The 22,763-nt window shown below is 44.0% G+C and overlaps 1 protein-coding gene across 8 annotated transcripts in view; it reads right to left on the bottom strand.

Moving 5' to 3' along the window:
• VAV1 (vav guanine nucleotide exchange factor 1) overlaps window positions 1-22,763 on the bottom strand; it is a 75,782-nt gene that overhangs the window by 30,551 nt on the left and 22,468 nt on the right. For 7 of the 8 annotated variants that reach the window (XR_014163925.1, XM_081893985.1, XM_081893981.1 and 4 more), the window contains exons 3-13: window positions 18,461-18,519; window positions 15,387-15,452; window positions 14,892-15,000; window positions 13,688-13,783; window positions 13,032-13,100; window positions 7,362-7,465; window positions 6,574-6,673; window positions 3,524-3,619; window positions 2,571-2,639; window positions 1,706-1,792; window positions 423-508 (exon numbers count right to left, since the gene is read on the bottom strand). Coding sequence is in view for 7 of the 8 variants with exons in the window: in XM_081893985.1 (XP_081750111.1) it covers window positions 423-508; window positions 1,706-1,792; window positions 2,571-2,639; window positions 3,524-3,619; window positions 6,574-6,673; window positions 7,362-7,465; window positions 13,032-13,100; window positions 13,688-13,783; window positions 14,892-15,000; window positions 15,387-15,452; window positions 18,461-18,519 (941 nt within the window). In the remaining variant the exon portion in view is untranslated. Of the gene's footprint in view, window positions 1-422; window positions 509-1,705; window positions 1,793-2,570; window positions 2,640-3,523; window positions 3,620-6,573; window positions 6,674-7,361; window positions 7,466-13,031; window positions 13,101-13,687; window positions 13,784-14,891; window positions 15,001-15,386; window positions 15,453-16,798; window positions 16,944-18,460; window positions 18,520-22,763 lie in introns of those variants that run through there. The other variant, XM_081893987.1, reaches the window with a different exon arrangement.

Below are 22,763 nucleotides of genomic sequence, written 5' to 3'. Positions count from 1 at the left end.
AAAGATCTTGAAGTTTGCTAGGGGTCTTATCCAACCACTTAATATTGTCTTTTCTTCACTGCTGACACCCTATTTAAAACCTGTGCTGTGTTATGAAAATCCTGGGCCCCACACTAGGCAAAGCAAGAAGTGTCTAAGTAATAAATTCCTAGGGAAATATTAGCAGACTACACCAGAGCCATATCATGAAAAGCACCAACCCTAGCCCCCACCAACCTTGTTAGCCTGTTTGATAATCTGGCCCTGTTCAGAACAGCCTCTGTTTCCACTGCTGGAAAATAAATAACCAAACCAAGTACAGGTCCAAGTGTGGATACTTATTAAACTTTTCCACGGACCACTTGAATGAAGCTCATAGACAACCAGTGTCCAAGAGACCAGAGTTTGAGAACCTCCTCTCTAGAGGATGTGCATGCCATCACCTGTCTATCTTTGAGCGCTTCTCCCCGCTGATGATCTTGAGCTCCCCGTCAATCTTCGGCCTTCCAAAGTGAGCCAGGGATTGTGTCTAGGGAGAAGGAGAATGAGTTCCTTTACAAGAGATCAACTGGCTGTATTCAGAAGATGCTTATTTAGGACTGGACCAAACTGTTATCACCCCCACCCTTGCTAGGCAACTTTGACAGGTGGATGGAGCCATCAAGCGACCTATTTCCGCCTGCATTGTTTGAAACTAAACCATGTGGGCAAAGACACAACCTGCATAGCACGTGTCTTGCCAAGCCCAGAGCACAGCACTCCACAAGAGCCGACCATCAGCTCATCAGCTGATCCTTGAAGCTTGGAAAATCCCATGCAAGCACTTTGCAAGACCTCATGATCCTCCAAAGGCAGATGCTGGATATGGCAGGCAGTTCCTTTAAGAATTATATGCCTTCATATTAAGGAAAGCTTTTACAACCTTTTGTTCAGCCAGTAGAAACGGTAAAGGGACCCCTGACCATTAGGTCCAGTCGTGGACGACTCTGGGGTTGCAGCGCTCATCTCGCTTTACTGGCCAAAGGAGCCGGCGTACAGCTTCCGGGTCATGTGGCCAGCATGACTAAGCTGCTTCCAGCAAACCAGAGCAGCGCCTGGAAACGCCGTTTACCTTCCCGCCAGAGTGGTACCTATTTATCTACTTGCACTTTGAGGTGCTTTCAAACTGCTAGGTTAGCAGGAGCAGGGACCGAGCAACGGGAGCTCACCCCATCGCGGGGATTCGAACCACCAACCCTCTTATTGGCAAGTCCTAGGCTCTGTGGTTTAACCCACAGCGCCACCCGCGTCCTGTTCAGACAGTAGTTCCTTCCAAAACTATATATGTCCCCGATAAGATTCCAAATTTTGGAGATGGTAGGAGTGTAGGAGAAGACATATTACATATTTTTTTTGAGGGGTGGGGAGAGTTCTGGAAGCAAACAGGGAGAACGGGGCATTAGCAGGAATAATTTTTGATTTGTTTACTTAAAGCTGTTAAGAATGGCAGCTTTGCAAAAGTGGGAAGAAAAGGAATTCCAATAATCAAGATAAGAATGGGATATGATTGTTGATAGTATTATTTCTCTTTTTTTCTCTCCTTTGTATTGTATCTAATTTATTTGTAACTGAAAATCAACAAAGTGAAAATTTATATTTTTCAATCGATATGAAGGTACATGCTGGAGTCGAAAAATGTTATCAAAAACAAGAGAAGGTGGGCAAAATCTCTTGCCGCAACACTCACCAAGTTCTCAATGGAGAGCTGGAAATTAGTGATTTGTTTCAGTGTTTCATTGTCCCTCTTGACTTCATTCACACATTGAGCCAGATCCTAATGCAGGAAATAATGAATGAGATCTGATATTCGAAAATAAATGATCGGTTGGAGTACTTGCCAAAGATCAAAGAGGTAAGTGAGAGTTAAACAACAACAACAACGCAACAAATTCCTGGTCATGACCACCACATATGAAAGAAGGTTCCCACTTGTGATTTACATCTCCAACATTTGTTATTGTGGCTTTTGTTGATTTTAGTGATGTATGCTGCCTGCAGTCTTCTGACCACTGACATGAGAGTAAGTTGCATCGAGAACCTCGCTTAATTGAAATAAGCAGCAGAGTTGTTTACTTAGTACTACAACAACATTACTCACAAGGGAGGAGTTTGAGAACCTAGGCACCCCCCACGTGACCCCCTAGTGCCCCACCAGGTCTAGGTTCCACATCTTCTGTTGCTTGCTATAAACTGGAATAAGAGATGGAACCATGGGAAAGAGCTGTACTAGACCTAGAGTACATGCTTTGTATGCAGATAAAATAAAATAAAAATACTCAGCTTTAATGCTCAACATTTCAAATACTATCTCAAGCATCAGGGCTGAGAAAGATTCTCTCCTGGAATTGAGATTATGGCCATGGGAGTCCCTGAAGTCCCACCCAGCTGATCTGCCAGAACCACTCCCCCACCCAACTGACAGATACACAAGCAAATATCCTCAGGTGACCTAGATGGGTGTACAGCCTCCCTTTGTCACAGGACCCCAGAAATGTTAAGGCTGCAAACACGATGTGTTAAATCACTCCGCCTAGCCCTAGAATATATCTCACCCGCATAGCATCTAGTGCAAGCCGCAGATTCTCCTTTTCTGTTGGGTCCACTGTGTATTTGGTCAGCTCCTGGTGGGAGAGAGGAGGCAGAAAAAAATGAGCAAACTTCTGCATTTGGGGGATAAAATAGCCAAAGTAATCTTCACTACATGCTAACATTCGTATGTCAGCATCACTACTGAGAGCTGAAACCGATACTTTTTGCCAGTAAATAGTTGCTGAGTCTAGTGCAGAATTTCGAATTACATCAGCACAAAGAGGAAACTCACGTTCCAGGAAGCTCACTTTTCGTACGGCAGGAGCTTATAAATAGGAGTCCCAGAGATAGGGATGTCTTGCCTAAACAAACAAACAATAGGGTTCTTGGCTCCTAGCTTGCCTTCTTTCACTCACTATGCTTTAAACACCTTCCTGATCTAGAGGCAGAAAGAACCCTAGAATTGGCTCACTCAAACCGGAATATGAATGGGTGCGGGTGGCACTGTGGGTTAAACCACAGAGCCTAGGACTTGCCGATCAGAAGGTCGGTGGTTCGAATCCCCACGACGGGGTGAGCTCCCGTTGCTCGGTCCCTGCTCCTGCCAACCTAGCAGTTCGAAAGCACATCAAAGTGCAAGTAGATAAATAGGTACCACTCTGGCGGGAAGGTAAACGGCGTTTCCGTGCGCTGCTTTGGTCCGCCAGAAGCGGCTTAGTCATGCTGGCCACATGACTGTACACTGCCCTCGGCCAATAAAGCGAGATGAGTGCTGCAACCCCAGAGTCATCCGCGACTGGACCTAATGGTGAGGGGTCCCTTTACCCTTTACCTTTAACTGGAATTTATCCAGCATGAACTTGGTCAAAATGAATGGAGGCTGCACAGAAGACAATTGTGCCATATATTTTCAGAGCAATATCCCCCTTCCTTTTCCTTCTCCCTAGCGTTACATAATCTGATCAGTGTTTGTTACCTGCAGAAGCAGATGATATTTCAGTACCCGTTGCATGGGTACCATGAGGAGGTCTCGCAGGCTGAACCGGCCATTATTGGCTCGTTGCGAACATTCCTAAAAGGCAGAAAATGGGAGCAAAGTTTTACAAAAACAGCACTGTTCGTAACGCTTGCTTTGTTTACATATACAGTGGTGCCCCGCAAGACGAACGCCTCGCAAGACGAAAAACCCGCTAGACGAAAGGGTTTTCCGTTTTGGAAGCGCTTCGTAAAACGAATTCCCCTATGGGGTTGCTTCGCAAGACGAAAAAAATCTTGCATCCCCCTGCGGGTTTTTTTCGCTTTTTTCTTCCTTTTTTTAAGCCGCTAAGCCGCTTAACAGCTGATCCGCTGATAAGCCGCTTAACAGCTGATTGCTGGAAGCCACTTGACAGCTGTAGCGCTAATCCGCTAAGCTGTCAATGGGCTTGCTTCGCAAGACGAAAAAACCGCTATACAAAGAGCCTCACGGAACGGATTAATTTCGTCTTGCGAGGCACCACTGTATACAAGCCGACTATTGGAAATAAGGAGATTCCCAAAAACTGGGATTGATTCATCCTACACCAAATCCACTGAGGGTGAGTTATGAGCCTCCAAAAGTGGGGTCCCAGGTTCAGCTAACTCCAGTTCTCTCTTTTTCTCTCATATATATATATTTCTGTTTTACAATTTAGAATATTCATTTAGACAACCTTAAAATATCAGTGATTTCCCTTCTTCTCTTTCCATGCTTCATTTTGCGTAGCATAAATCCCTGCATGTTTTATATAAACTAAACCATTCAGTATTCCATTGTTACTTCCATCAAAACTTATTTACACTGTTGAATTTATCATAATGCTGCCAATGTTTTCAAGTGTACACAATTACCTCCCATATATTCAATGAACATTTTCCAATCTTCTTCAAACAAATTTTCTTCTTGTTCTCTTATTCGGTAAGTTAGATCAGCAAGCTGCACATATTCCAACAGTTTAAGCTGCCATTCTTCTTTGGTTGGGACCTCATTCATTTTCCATTTTTGGGCTAACAAAAAATGGGCTGCCGTAGTGGCGTACATAAATAACCGTTTTTGACACCTGGGAATTTCCATCCCTCTCTTTCACATTCAAACTGCTGAATGTGACTTAGGGCTCATCGACACTTATGCTTTTCCCTAGAAAGCAGGTGTCCAAGAGGTTTTTGGTTTGTTCCATTGCTTTCCCCAGGAAAACCCACTCTTTAGCACTGAATTGGAACACATGTCCATCTGCAGAAAACCCTGGGGGAAAGAGACAAGACAAACTGAAGTGCAGACAAACCCTAAGCAATTTCCTTGCCCCTTTCCACTCAAAAGTGTTACCTGAAGGGATTACTTCACTGTCAATGTCCATTAAAATTTTTGTTGTTATTAAATCCTGGCTGACCTGCTACTAGAGTGGACGGAGGATTCTGAGAAAGATGGGAATGGAGCGGAAATGGCTTTTCTGTCCCGGAGTGGAAAACCACGCAATTGGTATTCACTGTTGTTGCTTCAGTCCACGAACTGTCAAAGCAGATCACTTCCCCCCTCCTGGCCCTTATTAGCATTGTGTTTCCTTTACATTGAAATAAGTGGGGTGGAATAATGAAATGAAAACGTAATTCACATAAATTACGGAAGTCTCAATTTTGTCACAGTGGACAGTGGGATGTACAATGTAGTTTTGGCAGAAGATGAGGAGACGCAGGACAGAGACTGCACTGAGTGTGACAAACATGGGGTGGAACAGAAAAGGATGCCTTCTTAACGTCTGTATTCACTTGCAGGCCTTTAGCAAGGGGTCAACAGCCAGCATCCGTAACAAGCCACTGATTTTAGGAGGTCTGCTTTTCAGTTCAATAGGTTAAATGTGGCTTACAAAGAAGGGTCTAGAGCCCAGCTTCCAGTTTGCTACCATAGCAAATCAAATGTTAAAACGTAGATATTGTCATTGCATAAAACTTTTGTTTTCATCCATTGCAAAGCTAGGAGCACCTAGAACTACTGAAACCAATGGGCTTAGGTGTACTTAACCAGGGGCGCCGACTGCGGCCCCAGGTTCCACCATGATGACATGATGTCATGCCGTGACATCGTCATGATGTCACGTTGCGACATCGTCATGATGTCATGTTGCGACACCATGATGGCACCAGAAGTCAGGTTCTGAGGTCTTGCAAGGCTTTGGACAGCATCTCTGAGGACTCAGACATCACTTCTGGTGCTTTGTGAGGCACCGGAAGTTGAGGCGGGGGGCACTGCAATGTGGGTGCTGAGCACCCACAACGAATTTTTTATGGGTGCTCGGGCCCCCCTATAGTTGGTGCCCCTGGGAAATTAACGGACAGACTTTGGGAATGTTTTGTATGGGGGTATGGAAATGGCGTCTGTCTATTTTGATATGGCTCTTGGAGGAGTGTAAAATCCACACAAGATATAACGTTTGTTTTCAACCCACTTGTGGAGACTACCAGAGATCACAAAGAAAGGAATATATGATAACAACAAGAAGATGAGGAAAATAAGAGAAGATTGAACAGAACTGTGAATACTATTTTGACAGAACTGTGTACATTAAAGCAGCAGCAAGAGAGATGTTTGGATCCCTTTCTGAGCTCGAAATATGGGTACCCCCAACAAAATTTTAAAAATTGGCTGTGTAATTTGGAATTAATGTGATTTGATTGGCCTGTTAATAAAAATTATTTGAAAAGAAAAAAATATATAGTTGGTGCCCCTGTGCCTAACTCTGCCCTGGATTGGATTGGCTGTTTTATTATTAGGGTTTCAGTTTTAAGCCGGATGATTTACAGCACTACATTTTAATACCATTGCGCTGCCCAGTTGTGGCATGTGTCCTATAACCTGAGGTCCCAAACACAGAATACATCACGTCATAATACAATTGGAACAGGCTGAGGAAAACAGTAATCTCTACTGCTGGGATCCATGGATAAAAAAGTTTAGCAGCAAGCTGGTATATGGTGGGAGTCCAGCACACGAATGTCAAAGAGCAGTTTCCTCACCTCCAGTCTCATGCGTACATCCACACTGGTATTGGCCACCTGGTCTAAGTGCTTTGTGGCGGATTCCACCTGGCTGCAGTACCGACCATAGAGCAAGAACCTGCAGGCAAGCAGAAGAAGCTGGTGTGAATGGAGGTCCAGTGAGTTTTGGACAGACACCTGGTGTCAGGCTTTGGGGAAGCCTATCCCTCCCCTGCTGGCAGCAAGAAGCAGAGAAAAACAAGGAAGAGTTCTTACTAATGAGTTTATTCAATCAACATGGCGAGAGACCAGGAATGCAGTTATTCTCCCGTTAATGGCGTTGCTCCAACTGAGCTCCTCCCCCTTCCCTTCATAGCAACTGCATTTCCCCTTATAGTGGCCGCCTGGGGCTAATTGTCTCTTGAGTCCTTTGCTCCTACACCCTCAATGAACACCGTGTTCTGGAAGAAGGGGGGTCAGAAATACTCTCCAGTGATAACGTGTCTGTCTCTGTCTCCCCCTTCTCTTCTCCCAACACCTCCCAACTCTTCTGTTCACCAGTCTCTGAGCTGTGACCTTCCTCAAACCACTGCTGTAATTCAACACTGCCTTCCTCTTCTCTGCAAGCTTCAGGAGAAGGGGTGGGGTAATCTCCACCATTCCTCCACCTCAACCTCTTCACCTGGGCATGAATGCATCCAAACATTGTTCAGGGGAGGTGCTGCATGGGTTTAGGTTGAAGAATCCAGGGCTTACCTTTAACCAGGGTTCTGCCTGAGGCCACAATATTGTCGGACACACGCAATCATGCTGGGAGGGGAACTCACCTCTCCTTGTACTTGATGAACACCTGGTAGAGGTTCTGAGAGTTGCTAAAAGATAGGGCGCTCTTCAGATCCACCAGAAAGCACCGATGAACTTTCAAAAGTTCCTGATGCAAGAGGAAAACAGAGTACAGAGAAGAATGAGCTAACCAAAGAACAAGGACTCTGTAGGAGAATCTATACTCAAAACAGTGGTCATGGTTTTCAGAGCTGCGTAGAATCACTGCAGACACTCAGGGAACAATGCAGTCTCCAACACCACAGTTGTAGGAGGACTGAACAAGAGAATAGTTGTACCTTGGATCCTAAATACCTTGTGAGTCGAACATTCTGGCTCCCAAACGCCACAAACCTGAAAGTGAGAGTTCTGGTTTGCGAACGTTCTTTGGAAGCCAAATGTCTGATACGGCTTAAGTGGCTTCCAATTGGCTGCAGGAAGCTCCTGCGTCCAATCGGAAGACACACCTTCGTTGTTGAATGTTTTTGGAAGTTGAACAGACTTCTGGAACAGATTCTGTTCAACAACCAAGGTACGACTCTAAGGGGACACTGATTAGGGCCATTCTGGGTTTTTTGGAACTTTGTGCAAACATTACATTTATTCAGGTTCATGGGGAAACTGCAAAATAATTTAGGAAAGGGTTGCTTCTTCCATTCTTACTGATATATATTTCTTATAGAGCTGATCCCACTATGATCCATGTGAAAGTTATATAGTCTGCTGCTAACACCAGCAATTGCTATGGAAAAGGTTTGTGTGAAACTATGTAAAGACAAGATTCCAGTTGTTGTTATTATATAGGTTTACCTTTTTGGTGTTGGCCCCAGTTTTACAGAACTCCATTCTGTGTGAAATTAGGCAGGCTCCATCCCTCAACACCTTTAAATATGTCACACACACACACATACTGCTGATTTTTAGTGGGCAGTCTGCAGTTATGGGTTTTTGGGAGGAAAAAGGCACCCGAGACAAAATCAGAGGAACTCCGAAAACAATGAAAACAGTATGAAAGTGATTGATAAGTTGACAAACTTTCACAATGTAAAATGAACACATATATGCAATTATAAGTGATGGCTACTGTTACGTAACAATTGCAACAACTACAACAATTTCTGCAAGCACTTTCAACGAGGTTTCCTGGATTGCATCCTGTTTCGTGCTTCATCAGATCAAACTGAGTTTCTCACAGATGGCAACTGTAAATCCTATTTTAGCTTCTTGTTTATCTTTTCAAAACTATGTTCATCCTAAAATATAATACCATAAATAACTTTCAAAACTCGTGAAAGATTAAACTCTTGAAGATTCAAAACATTAGAAAGATTAAAACAAATTCTGAACTATTCCCATGCTGCCCCCACTCGCGGCTTTACATGCTCACCTGTCTGAAAATTTTCTATTTACTGTCGGAGAAACAGACTGGGTGCGGAGATGGAGATGTTTTTAAAAGCCAAAACAAAACTCTGCTTGTCCCCTAGACTATGCAGTCCCCCCAAACCCTGTGTCATCAACAAACTGGAACCAACCTATTGGCTACCTCATGCATGCCTGGCTGTGCCTCTGCAGTTGGGGAGCTGTTGGCTGTGAAAGGACAAGGACACCAGAGGCAACTGTGACTTGGGTGGGATCCCAACATCATGGCTTCAGTCTCTACTGCATTCAGAAATGATGATCAAGCAGAAAAACTCTTGCCGGAATGAGTGACTTAACTTTACAAGTGAGTCATTCTGGCTGGAGAAGAAACGGCACATATATGCACATACCCTTTTGCATGAAATATTACAGAGGACCTAGCAGAGGAAGGAAGTCTAGGCCACAAGTGAACTCAAATATGTAGCCTTGCAAGATGGAGATGACTGCACTGAAATAAACAATCTGTCCTGAGGCTACCTGGCTTACAGTAAAGTAGGACTGTTCACAAATATCCATGCTAGGTGGGTGTTTTTCAGTTCAAGGGCGTTTCAGGAAAACCAATGCATTTGCACAAGTCTGGCAGACAAGGTAGAAGTGGGAGAGGGGCTGCATTGGTTCAAAGTGAAATGGGCTGGTATCCAGTCACAAAACAATTTTACTTTGTTTAATTAGCGGGATGTGTGTGTTTATAAGAACACCTTATTAAAATTGATTTTAAAAACTTTACTGTTCTCTTTTTTGTGGTTGGTTACTTAAAGCACCTTTTTTAGTGTCATCCTGCGCTCTTTATTTGAATGATCCCTTGTCCCAGAATATTCATAATGACAAATCTTTGTACAAGCAGATGTGCTATTGGAATGCATGTGCGGTGGAACTAAAATCTTCACTATATATGCAGAAACCACATTAAAGTATCCTCTGTGATATGTAAGGGGTCCTGTCTCAGATTACATGCTCCTACCTTAGCACTTCTAAAAATGCTGGAGTCTGTCTCCTATCACCATAGCAGCCACCACTGCTGGGCTGATTTAGGTCTTTGCAAAATCTTCTGTGAAATGTCCTGACCTGGAGCTTTCAGAAGCTTTGGATGAGAACTTAGCTATCCCACAGACCTTATGCTCCTCTAAATGTTATTACACAGTCCTCAGCAAATGTATAACACCCACCTCCATTTAAATAGATATTTCAAGAGAAAATATGCATATTAAAATACAAAATTACCTAAGAATTTTGATTAAAAAGTACGAAGTTATGTGGGAAAGGTAAGGTAAAAAGTATGGTTAAGTCCACTCAAAGGTGACCATGTGTCGGGCTGGACTGAGGAGGAATGGTGGAGACTGCGCGCCCCTTCTCCTGAACCTTCCCAAGAATAGGAGGACTGTATAGATTTAGAACGGTGGTTTGCAGAAGGGCATAGTTCAAAGGCTGCAGAGGGGAAAAGCTGGGAAATGTTGGGAGAGGAACAGCAGGAGGAAGAAACACTAGGGGAGAGACAGCTGACAGACTCGGTGTCTTTGGACAGCATTCCTGAGCTCCCCTCTCCCAGGACTAGGAGAGTAGTAGAGCAGAAAGCTCAGAGGCAGAAAGCCCAGATCAGCCGGCGCATGGATGATGGAGGATAAAAGAGAAGGAGGGGGTTGGGCTTTACTCAGAGCAATGTCATTATTGAATAGGGACTACATTCATTTGTCTCTCTCTGTGAATACTGAATAAATTGTGCGGTAAGAACTCTTCTTGTTTACCTGCTTTTTTGGTTGCCCACTGGGGAGGGATAGGATTCCCTGAACCTCAACATTATGTGGTGTGGCACTTATTTCGCTTCAGGCCAAGGGAGCCGGTGTTTGTCCACAGACAGCTTTCTGGGTCATGTGGCCACCATGACTAAACTGCTTCTGGCGCAGTGGAACACCGTGACAGAAAGCAGAGCACACAGAAACGCCATATACCTTCCTGCCATAGCGGTACCTTTTTATCTACTTGCACTGGTGTGCTTTCGAACTGCTAGGTTGGCAGGAGCTGGGACAGAGCAATGGGAGCTCACGGATTCGAATTGACAACCTTCCGACTGGCAAGCCCAAGAGGCTTAGTGGTTTAGACCATAGTGCCACCCGCTCCCCCTGTGTGTGAATGAATGGAACTATGAGTAAAAACATGCAAAAATTACATAGGATGAAAAGAGAAAGATATACCCACTTCTGCAGATGGTGACAGCAGCCACGAAATTAAAAGATGCCTGCTTCTTGGGAGAAAAGCGAGGACAAACCTAGACAGCATCTTAAAAAGCAGAGACATCACCTTGCCAACAAAGGTCTGTGTAGTTAAAGCTATGGTTTTCCCAGTAGTGATGTATGGAAATGAGAGCTGGACCATAAAGAAGGCTGATCGCCGAAGAATTTATGCTTTTGAATTATGGTGCTGGAGGAGACTCTTGAGAGTCCCATGGACTGCAAGAAGATCAAGCCTATCCATTCTGAAGGAAATCAGCCCTGAGTGCTCACTGGAAGGACAGATCGTGAAGCTGAGGCTCCAATACTTTGGCCACCTCATGAGAAGAGAAGACTCCCTGGAAAAGACCCTGATGTTGGGAAAGATTGAGGGCACAAGGAGAAGGGGATGACAGAGGACGAAATGGTTGGACAGTGTGCTCGAAGCTACCAGCATGAGTTTGACCAAACTGGGGGAGGCAGTGGAAGACAGGAGTGCCTGGCATGCTCTGGTCCATGGGGTCACGAAGAGTCGGACACGACTACACGACAACAACCATGTAACCATGGGCTCATCTAGACTTCCTTTCTTGCCACGTTTCTAGGCACAGGCCTGTGCTTTATAGCACTATGTCTAAGCACTTTTTCTTTTCCCTCAAGCACTTTCCCCATGAAAACCCGCTCTTTACTGCGAGCAAATGTCAATCCTCTGAAAACCCAAATTGCCTTTTGTTCCAATTCAGAATTAGGAACATTTTCTGTGTGTGGAAAGAACCAGGGCAAAAAAGAGGAAGAGGGTGGGGGGAGAACACAGACAAAGACCTTTAAAGCACGGACCTGTGCCTAGGAAGCATGGGGCAAAAGGCAAATGTGGTTAAGACCAGTGAAGGGAAGGGCAAGTGTCTGGGGAGTTAGGAGGGAATTAAGAAACTTGTTTTTTATGCCCCCCAAAATATGTTAGATTGTTTTTGTATGCCACTACAGCAGCAAGACTTTTACTAGCCAAAAATTGGAAATCGCAAGAGATACCAACAATAGAAGAATGGCAGATGAAGATGGTGGACTTTTTGGAGCTGGCCGACCTGACTGGAAGAATCCGCGACCAGAAGGAAGAGGAATATCAAGACGATTGGAAGAAATTCAAAGAATATTTAGCCAAATATTGTATTATAAGATAATTATAAATCACTTGGTAGTATCAAATAGGCTTAGGATTAGATTAAGAATGACTTGTAAAGAATTAAGGATAAGAATACCAATAAAAGAGAAGAGGGTAGTAAATTGAAGGAGTTAATTTTATAAGAAATATGATTTTGGAGAACTGTTACAAGGTGATAACAATGAAATTCAGTTAGGGGGGATTTGAGGAAGTCAGTTAAAAATGAAAGTTAAATTAAATTATAAGTTGTAAGTGTTTTTATTTGTCTTTTTTGTATTGTAATGTGTTTTCTTTAGTGTGTTTTGTATGTTATTTCTGTTACAAATTTGGAAAATTAATAAAAAAAAATGGGGGGAAAAGGAAACTTGTTTTTTACAATCTGAGCCAGAGAAGAACTGTAGTGTCCCAGACCTCACATAAGTCACAGAGGTTCACATCCTGAGCCAGGGAATTATGACTTTGGCAGCATCACTACTAAAAGCCACCAAGGCTTTTGTCACAAACTGGTTGCTATGTTAAACCAACCTACCATATTGCCTCAAATATAAGCCACACCTTTAAAATTCAAGGGGGGGGGAGAAGAAAAAAAAGACAACACTTGAATATAAGCCGCTCCCTTAAAATTCTGCAGGCACTCACACCCGTTCTGTTTTACCGTATGTCTTTGCCAGCAGTGATATCGTAAAAGCTGATTTTTGTAAGGTCGTTAATTGAAGCCGCACTTTAACTTTTCACGGTCAGAATTTGGGGAAAAAGTGAGGCTTATATTCAGGCCAATACGGTAATTTTAGCACTTTGACAATGGACAACAGTAATGTGGGGCACTTAATATATCTAGAGCAGCTGGAGGAGTACTTAAAAAATGCAATGTGTCTGAAAGATTAGATTCTTACCTCTATGTTAATAAAAATATTCTCCAGGTCCTGTGGTTGCAGAAACAGCTGCAGAGGTTTCATGAAATGCTGGAAAGAGCAAAACCAGGTTGAAACAATCCAGTAACAAGCACAATTCAAGGCGGCAAGATGCACATTGGCTGACGGGGGATGAATATACTATAGTTCTGGGGAGAAATTTCTGCATGTCCAGTTTAGTACTATACATGCTGTGAGCAGAGGAAGAAGCCACTGTGGGGAGGGATCCTTCTCTCAGTCTATCAGGCTGAGGGCCACGCTCCCCCTTCTTTGTCGCTACAAACAAAGGGTAGAACTAAGTAATGAAGACATGGTGAGCAGCTGCCGCCAAAAACCTCAGGCCCATTTTAACATCTCCTTCCATAATCACTGGTGCAACTCAATTTGTGACCTGACGCCATCTGGCTGAGTGAGTTTCTCTGGCCCTGCTCCACATCACCCACAACCGCTGGCAGGAGCAAGGAAACTCACAGCACGACGACATCGCCTGGTGAGTTGCAAAAGGCAAGAAAGAGGAAGACAACCAGACAGGGAGGTGCTGCTTCTGTGGCCTCGAATAAGGCCTGAATGTGGGGCAAAGAGAAATTCGGCCACCTGAACTGCTGTGAGAAGGGAGGAGGCGGAAGTGGCATAAGTACCTGGTGGATAGATTCTAGTGTGCTTGTGTATTTCTCCTCTGTCTGTTGGATCTCCTGAAGGCAACATTTCCTCTTGTCCAGTTCAGTCATCCGCTGCTGCAAAACATACAACACAGTGGGGACTTGCTGTGGGTCAGTGGATGAAGCCTGGGCCCTGGACTCGGGTTCAAATGCATCACTTACTAGGCCGCCCTAATGATGTTAACGATGTTAATGGGTCAGGTGTTAAAAAGGGAGGTTCGCCTGGTGCCTTCATTATATACTTTTAGGTGCCAGGTAAAATGTTCCTCTTCAACCAGGCCTTAGACGGATTAATATTCTACAGCCTTTTAAATGTTTCTATGGGAAGGGTTGTTGTTAAGTTGTGGGTTGACATAGCAGACGACACAGCGATTTCTCCAAAGCAGCTCTTTATTTTGTAAGCTGGAACAGAACTGAGCTGAGGAGCTCAGTCAGCCTGCTAGAGCTCCAGAATAATGTAACTGTTGCCATTTTCTAAAACTATCCAATCACTGAATGTCACTTTTCGATCCTTCATTTGCATAACTATCTACAGTATCCCCCTGCTGGCCCAGGGTGAGAACTTCAGTACATAACAGTTGTGGTTATTGTTTTGTTGTTTTGGCTTAATTATCTTGTATTTTATTCTGTGAACTGCCCCTGAGATCTTTTCATGATAAATTTAATAAATCAATAAGAAATAAAAAAAACAGGAATGACCCGTTTGCTTCTATTTAATCTTTCTAAAATGGCGACTAAGGACTACTCTACAGGGCTGCTGTGAAGATGAACAAGTTGCAGATGGTAAAATGCTTGCTGTGTCTGAGAGATAAATCTGATAGATAAATCGGCCTGAAAGCAGAGATGAGCGCTGCACCCAATAGTCCAGGCATCCCCAAACTTGGCCCTCCAGCTGTTTCGGGACTACAACTCCCATCATCCCTAGCTAACAGAAACAGTGGTCAGGGATGATGGGAATTGTAGTCCCAAAACAGCTGGAGGGACGAGTTTGGGGATGTCTGCCATAGTCGAATTCGACTGGACTTAACCGTCCAGGGGTCCTTTACCTTTTATACCCACATAAATCATGCAGTGTTTTCCTTTGATGGACTGCACAATGACTTTCTTCTGATGGTGGGTGGATCCGGCAGCAGTAATTGTGCCTTGCAAGGAATGGATAGATTACCACCTCCTGGCCACTTACCGGCATGACACTTGGCTCTGACCTCATCAGATCCTCGTAGATGTCATCTCCTTCGGCCTCCTCATTTTCCACACAATCATAGAGGTCATCATCTTCCTCCATGGTGTCACTGGTGGAAAGGGAGAGAGAAAGAACTTTAGCCCTCCCACCCCTGACATGAGAGAAGGTAGATTTTGCTGGAATGAGACCCATGTAGCTTCAGTTGCCATGGGTCACAGGAGTCCGCCTAAAGTCGCTATCTAGACCACCCTCAGTTACTTTCAAAGACCTGTATTCCTGAGAGAAGCTTATTGGCACAATAATGATCATTTTCCCGTCAATACTTCTGCGCCTTTAGCAATCGTAGAAGCAGCAGGAATTCAGGAGGGGAAGGTAGTGATAGGAAAAAGATCCACTTGATCATTTTTTGATGTCATGCATTCTTTCAAGGGAAAAGCAGCAACGTTTGGCATGAATGATTTCCCCCTCCCCTCCCAAAATGGTCTTGCTCCTTACTCAATCTGATCTGATAAGCCACTGTATATATCATCATCAGCGATGCTGTCCTCTGTAGGGAATGGCCTGTAAAATAACAAAGATGGTTTAAGATCAGAATGTAATATCCACAAGCTACTCAAGTAACTGCAACTATATATATGCCTATATAGATACTGCATTTATAGTGGTATCAGAGGATGCTTATTTCAGATGATGCAGCCCCTTGCTTGGTAACTTCTTTTGGATGAACTTATCTGTCATCTAAGGGCGACAGATTGTCGACAGAGTAAAAAGGTAAAGGTAAAGGACCCCTGACAGATAAGTCCAGCCCCGAACGACTCTGGGGTTGCTGTGCTCATCTCGCTGAGGGAGCCGACGTTTGTCTGCAGACAGTTTTTCCAGGTCATGTGGCCAGCATGACTGAGCTGCTTCTGGCGAAACCAGAGCATAGCACGGAAATGCCGTTTACCTTTCCGCCGGAGTGGTACCTATTTACCTACTTGCACTTTGATGTGCTTTCGAACTGCTAGGTTGGCAGGAGCAGGGGCCGAGCAATGGGAGCTCACACCGTCAAGGGGATTCGAACCACTGACCTTCTTTTGGATGAACTTATCTGTCATCTAAGGCCAACACATTGTTGGCAAAGTAGCCACTGCCTAAGATTTTTTGCGGACTTATCAATAATTTTTATTATTTGCAACTTCAGTGGTTGGTCTCCAGTCAAGGAAAATTTAAGGTACAATAAACGTACTGAGTGCCATAAGATTATTTGGCATACAGATAGCTGTGAACATATCTTCTCTTTCTGGCCCAGTTGTCAATAGAACTGGGCTGGAGTAGACCACAAAAAAGTTCATGGCTCCTCTCTTTGGTGAAGCCAAACTGGCACTTTGAGCAAGGCAGGGATGGGGAAAACTGAGAGGGAAATGGTGGTTTAAAACAACAGCAGAGTTTTGAATAAAGCAGGGATGGAGAGACACAGAGGAAATTGGTGGTTTTAAACAACAGCAGTAAAGCAGGAATGGAAATATGCTAGAGAGGGAAAAGTGATTTTAAACAGTAGCAGAGGTTTGAGTAGAGTAAGAAAGTGTTACAGGAATTCCAAGGTCTCATATATATAAATCATATGTTCATAAATCTACAAGGCAAATGCTTATGCATAAATGCATAAATCTACAAGGCAAATGTTAGCCGCTCTGAGCCCGGCTTTGGCTGGGGAGGGCAGGATATAAATAAATAATAATAATAATTATTATTATTATTATTATTATTATACATAAGTATATAAACTACGTGTCTGAAATAGTACAGGAGCACAATCCTGAAGTTATTTTGACTCTCCCAAACTATTTTGACTCTCCTAGTGACCTCAAATATTTCTCTGCAAGGAGGAAAGAAATGGAAAAGCCTCTCCACTGTGTTTTGCTTACCTGTCTTAAGGGTGTATGTGTGTATGAATAGGATGAGCCTGTGACCTGGTTTCAGGAATTAAAGTATAGTATTTACCATCACAAAAGAATGGCCGGGCAGTCCAGGTAATGCAATCAGTGACCATTATCAAGTATCCTGGCAGACAAGATTTCTGCTGTAGACCGCCTCTTTCTGTGATGTATGTATGATGTTTTGGGGGGTGGTCTCTGGCTACCGGGTGAGCAACTTCCAAAGTCTATAAATGGCTTGCTCACCATTGTTCTGGGTCCCTCCTGCCTCTTGCATGTGGTGAGTGGGGACCCTGTTGCAACAGTTAATAAAGATCAAGCTTACTAGCTGCTTTGCTCCTCAATATTCTCTGGTTGGCCTCTGTTATTTTCTCCTTCTGATAGGGAACCTACTTAAGGACTCTATACGGCCCTTTGGATACCCCTTAAGGGAACAGGAGCAGTTTTTTTCTTATAACAAAAGGGATAAGAGGAAGTGGCAGATTAAAACAAGGCTTGCTTCCAGTGAGAAGAAAGTTGGGACAGGCTGTGTATGTTAGGCTTTTTGGTGTTAGTTTCTGTCATACCCATTTCCGCTATTTCTCCTTGTTAAAATTTGTTGGTTATCTTATTTATATATATATTTTTTAAAAAAACAACCTTTATTGTCCCTCCACCCCTGATTTACTGAAACGTCTGCCATTGTTAAAAACCACAATTTTCACCTCAATGTTCCTCCACACCTACTCAAACTTCTGCTGTTGTTCGAGTACAGAGAGAAGGGAGGAACAATCAAAACAGTGGTCTGTGTGCAAGGCAGAGTTTGTGTTTTTTTAAAAAAGAGAGATAGGAAAAAGGGGTTGGAGATGACAATTGGGCCAGTGTGTGTGTGTGCGCGCACATGCACAAAGGGGGTTGCACCACAGGAGAGAGGAGAGGAGATGGCATGGAATTGGGGGTGATCTGTGTGAAAGGGATTGTTGTGAAAAGCGGGAAGTAATTGTATGGGGTTGAAGAGGAAAGTTGGGGCATGAAAGGGCCTGAAGGGGATGGTGGCTTAATAATTGGACTTACTAGATGTACTTTGTGGAAGGAGGAAGATGCAGGAAGTTACCAATGGGGGGGGGACTTCTGTGTGAAAGGGGAGTCTCACAAAAGAAGGCATGGACATGTGGTACAGGTGAAAACTAGGGTGCAAAGCAGCACTGAGGAATACAGGAGAGAAGTGGTTTCAGAAACTAGGTTGGGAAGAAGAAGAAGAAGAAGAGGAGGAGTTTGGATTTGATATCCCGCTTTATCACTACCCTAAGGAGTCTCAAAGCAGCTAACATTCTCCTTTCCCTTCCTCCCCCACAACAAACACTCTGTGAGGTGAGTGGGGCTGAGAGACTTCAGAGAAGTGTGACTAGCCCAAGGTCACCCAGCAGCTGCATGTGGAGGAGCAGAGACGCGAACCCAGTTCCCCAGATTATGAGTCTACCGCTCTTAACCACACTTGAAGGTGACATGAGCTTCGCAGATGAATGGGGTGGGAAGGAGAAACTCGGGTGGGGTGTTAATGTGAGCAGAGATGGCAGGGGAGTAGAGTGAGCAAAGGCGCAGCCCCTAGTTTTACAACAGTTTCACAAAATGCCACATTGGTGTGAGACACGCATGAAAGCCAACTGCACTTACACAAACCCTTTGTTCTGAGCAACCTGTGTCCACGAAAGTATTGATAAGGTGTCAATCACCTGCGTTGAAGAAGAGAGGGAGAGAGAGAGAAAGAGAGGTGTGTGGTCAGCGACATTGGACTTAATCTATGGGTACTTGATTACAGTGGTACCTCGGGTTAAGTACTTAATTCGTTCCGGAGGTCCGTTCTTAACCTGAAACTGTTCTTAACCTGAAGCACCACTTTAGCTAATGGGGCCTCCTGCTGCCGCCGCGCTGCTGGAGCATGATTTCTGTTCTTATCCTGAAGCAAAGTTCTTAACCTGAAGCACTATTTCTGGGTTAGCGGAGTCTGTAACCTGAAGCGTAGGTAACCCGAGGTACCACTGTATTGACTTTAAAACATTAATATTCCACCATGTTTTGTAGACCCAAGGCAGCTTTTGTTGAAATGTCAAAAAGCAGAGCCAGTAATTATAACATACAGCAAAATAATAAAACCCGATGAAATAAACAGAAATTCAAGTCCATCCCAGAGACATCCCAGTCCCCAGTGCCCAGCCAGGGCATGCAGAGCCAGCCAGAGGAGATGGGGGAAATGGCACAAGATGAAGAGAGCTTTACTCAGTAGCCTGGGCTCAGGGAATGCCACTTTGCAGCTGGTTGTCTAGTTCTGGATTTATTTTTAGAAACACTTCTACAACGTAGAAAATAACTAAAAGGAAGAATATGATCTAATTGTTAATTGTTGTAGTGTATCACATTGTACTGTTAACATTACTTAGCTGACATGTTGCATAAACACCAATGAAATTAGTCTATGTTTCCAGAATGTTTGCATATAAATTAAGCCTTTCCTGTTACCTTGACTATAATTACTTAAGGTGCAATTGTTCCATTTTAATTTAACAGAAAACATTCCGATAAGGCTACTTAGGAGACGTCATGCTTGCTGTATTTGGGTGGGAAGTTAAGAGCTGCTTTAATTCCAGGGTTGCCATAGGTCCTCTTTTTCCAAGACATGCCCTCTCTTTCATGATGAAAATCATCACAGAGATCCATAGTTAAAAGTAGAAGTTGGCAAATGTGTCCTCTTGTTGCTCTTCAAAATATGGCAACCCTAATCAGCACACATAAAAATACACTCAGAGACTATGAAGATGAAGGACAATGTCGGTTTCCTCAGTTCCCAGATGCCCCTTAAATAATAATTTCCAGAACAGTAGCAAACTGTTCCCTGGGGAGAGGGGTTGACTGTTTAACCACTTTGAGAATTGTAGCTCTGTGAGGGGAATAAGCACCCTCTCAGCACCTTAACAAACTACAGTTTCCAGGAGTCTCTGGGGGAAGCCATGACTTACTAAAGTGGTTTTATACTTTTAAAAAGCATTTGGGGCCTCTGTTGTTTCCATGATTGCTACTGAGAACTGATGCAGCACAGTGACTCAGTGTGAGAAGGGAATCCCCTGCTTCAAATTTTACCTCTGACTCAGCCATGAATTCACAGGGCAAGCGATCAGCCTCAGCTCCCAACACTATTGACAAGTCTTACAGGGCTGTTTAAAGAATTGCTAAGATAATGTGTGTGGAGTGCTTAAAATGTTTAAGAAAATCACTATATAAAAGGGCACAATCCAACCAAAATTAACCAGTTTTAAGTCCCGTTTGAAAGTGAAACACATACTGAAATCTCTCACTTAGATATTAAGAATGCTCGATTCTGGCTGGATTGTATTGTTATTCCTATATTAGTTCATTCTTTTGGTACTTCATGTATCTGCAATGGGTTCCCCCTCATTTCAGAATCTATGGCTCTGCGGTGCCCCTTGCTCTTAAAAAGTTGTTGCAACTATGGGGCTGAAATCCAGCTGCGACAAGGATTTTGGAAGAACTGCAAGAATAGGGCCAGACTTGCAGCATCAGCGATCCAAGGAGTTGGCTAAGACAGTGGCCATCAAAAGAGATGATGTAAGCAGGGCATCTGACTCTCAACTGTCTGCCATCAAACCCAACACTCTGTAGTTTGCTGGCTTCTGTTACAAAAACTTCTTTCTCAAAAGCAATCAGGAAAAGGTTGAGCAGGAATCTGTTTTAGGTCAAATTAGGCATGATGGGACTGCCAAATTTGTCTACTAACAGAACAGCCCCAGTCACATTTAAAAGAGAAGGTAGGCAGGCTTCAACAACCAGTGTGGTGCAGTGATTAAAATGCAAATAATAATAATAATAATAATAATAATAATAATAATAATAAAAAATTTATTTGTATGCCCCCCATCTGGCTGGGTTTCCCCAGCCACTCTGGGAGGCTCCCAACATAATAATAATAATAATAATAATAATAATAATAATAATAATAATAATAATAATGTGATAAAGCATTGAACATTAAAACATTAAAAACTTCCATAAACATTAGTTAAGACTACATCAGTTAAGACTGGGCATCCAGGTTCAAACCCATACTTGGTCATCAAGCTCCTTAGATTACTTTGGGCCAACCTCACAAGGCTATTGATAAATATGTGGCCGGGGCATTCTTCGTATGCCAGCCCAAGCTCATTGAAGGAGGAGACAACTTGGTTTTTCTCCACTCAGAAAAATTAAGCTGGCCAGCAATCTGCAGATGCCAGGCCAGTAGAGATGTAAGACCCCTTCACACCCTATAGTAATTTCTTATGTGTTTGACAGTTGTTGTTCTGTTATTTTACCAAAAAAGGTTTGTGTGGCTGAGGGATGCTGAACTCTCCCCTGCCTTGCTTCAGGCATTTTTCGCCATACTCATCTCCGCTGCTGCGAGGAGAGAGGATTCATCTCCCCTTTTCGATGTGTCCCTTTTAACGTTAAAATTAGACATTTGCCTGCTTCCTTCATTTTGTACGCAAGCAGACCAAGTTTGGATTGAGTTCCAGGTGGAAGACAGGGCTGGCTCAAGACGTTTTGCTGCCTGAGGTGAAGGACAAAATGGCATCCTCCCCCCAGGGCACCATCTTGTCCACAGAAGCCAGCTGGACTGGTAGTTGCCTTTTACTCCAACACTGGTGAAAGGACAGTGTCTCCCGGTGCACTTGAGGGCCTCAAGCTAGTGTAGCTGGTACAGGGCAGGCCAAGTGACACTCAAGCTCTGGCTGTTCCCCCTACCTCAGCACCTGCCACCTGAGGCAGCTGCTTCCTTCTGTCTCATCATAGGGCCGGCCCTGGCATAAGATAAGCTACATTGTTGTTGTTGTTGTTTAGTTGTTTAGTCGTGTCCGACTCTTCGTGACCCCATGGACCAGAGCATGCCAGGCACCCCTGTCTTCCACCGCCTCCCGCAGCTTGGTCAAACTCATGCTGGTAGCCTCGAGAACACGGTCCAACCATCTCGTCCTCTGTCACCCCCTTCTCCTTGTGCTCTCCATCTTTCCCAACATCAGGGTCTTTTCCAGGGAGTCTTCTCTTCTCATGAGGTGGCCAAAATATTGGAGCCTCAGCTTCAGTGAGTCCTTCCAGTGAGTACTCAGGGCTGGTTTCCTTAAGAATGGATAGGTTTGATCTTCTTGCAGCCCATGGGACTCTCAAGTCTCCTCCAGCACCATAATTCAAAAGCACCAATTCTTTGGTGATCAGTCTTCTTTATGGTCCAGCTCTCATTTCCATACATCACTACTGGGAAAACCATAGCTTTAACTATACGGACCTTTGTTGGCAAGGTGATGTCTCTGCTTTTAAGGATGTTGTCTAGGTTTGCCGTCGTTTTTCTCCCAAGAAGCAGGTGTCTTTTAATTTCGTGACTGCTGTCACCATCATACCCCCCTACACTTCTCATTCTATGATCCTTCCATTCATTTCATTCAATCTTTCCACGCTTTTCTCTGCAGCCAGGCAAACATTTAGCTAAGAATGGAAACCTTGTACTAGCATTTTAAAATAAACCTTTGGCTTAAAGGAAACCTTTTGCAGCAAGACTGCACGTGTTACAGGCTTCCTCCTCTAGAACATGCCCACTGCAACTCGTCTGCGTGGTTCGGCTGCTGCATTTCATATCCTGTTGTGGGCAAGCGCCTGCTTGCTTTCTGGCCCACTGAGCAGAGAGCGGGAGGTCAGGGAATGTTGTTTACATGCTGTCAGGCAGCTCCCAAAGCTTTGGTGTGAATACAGCAGCTCCCTCCTTCAGAGGCAATGCTGCGCTCAGGGCGATTTTGAACTGAGGCTGACGACTCAAGACGTTTTGCTGCCTCAGAGATTGTGAATGAACATGCAGCTGCTTGGAATGATAAAATGTGGGCAGCAGATACAGTAAATGAGAATATCTGCCTGCCTGGAAGGTCTGGTAGACACACCT

This window comes from Podarcis melisellensis, assembly GCF_964234715.1.
Source record: "Podarcis melisellensis genome assembly, chromosome: 17".
NCBI lineage: Eukaryota > Metazoa > Chordata > Lepidosauria > Squamata > Lacertidae > Podarcis > Podarcis melisellensis.
The sequence above is the reverse complement of the archived record's forward strand: the minus strand, read 5'-3'. Positions and strand labels throughout refer to the sequence as shown.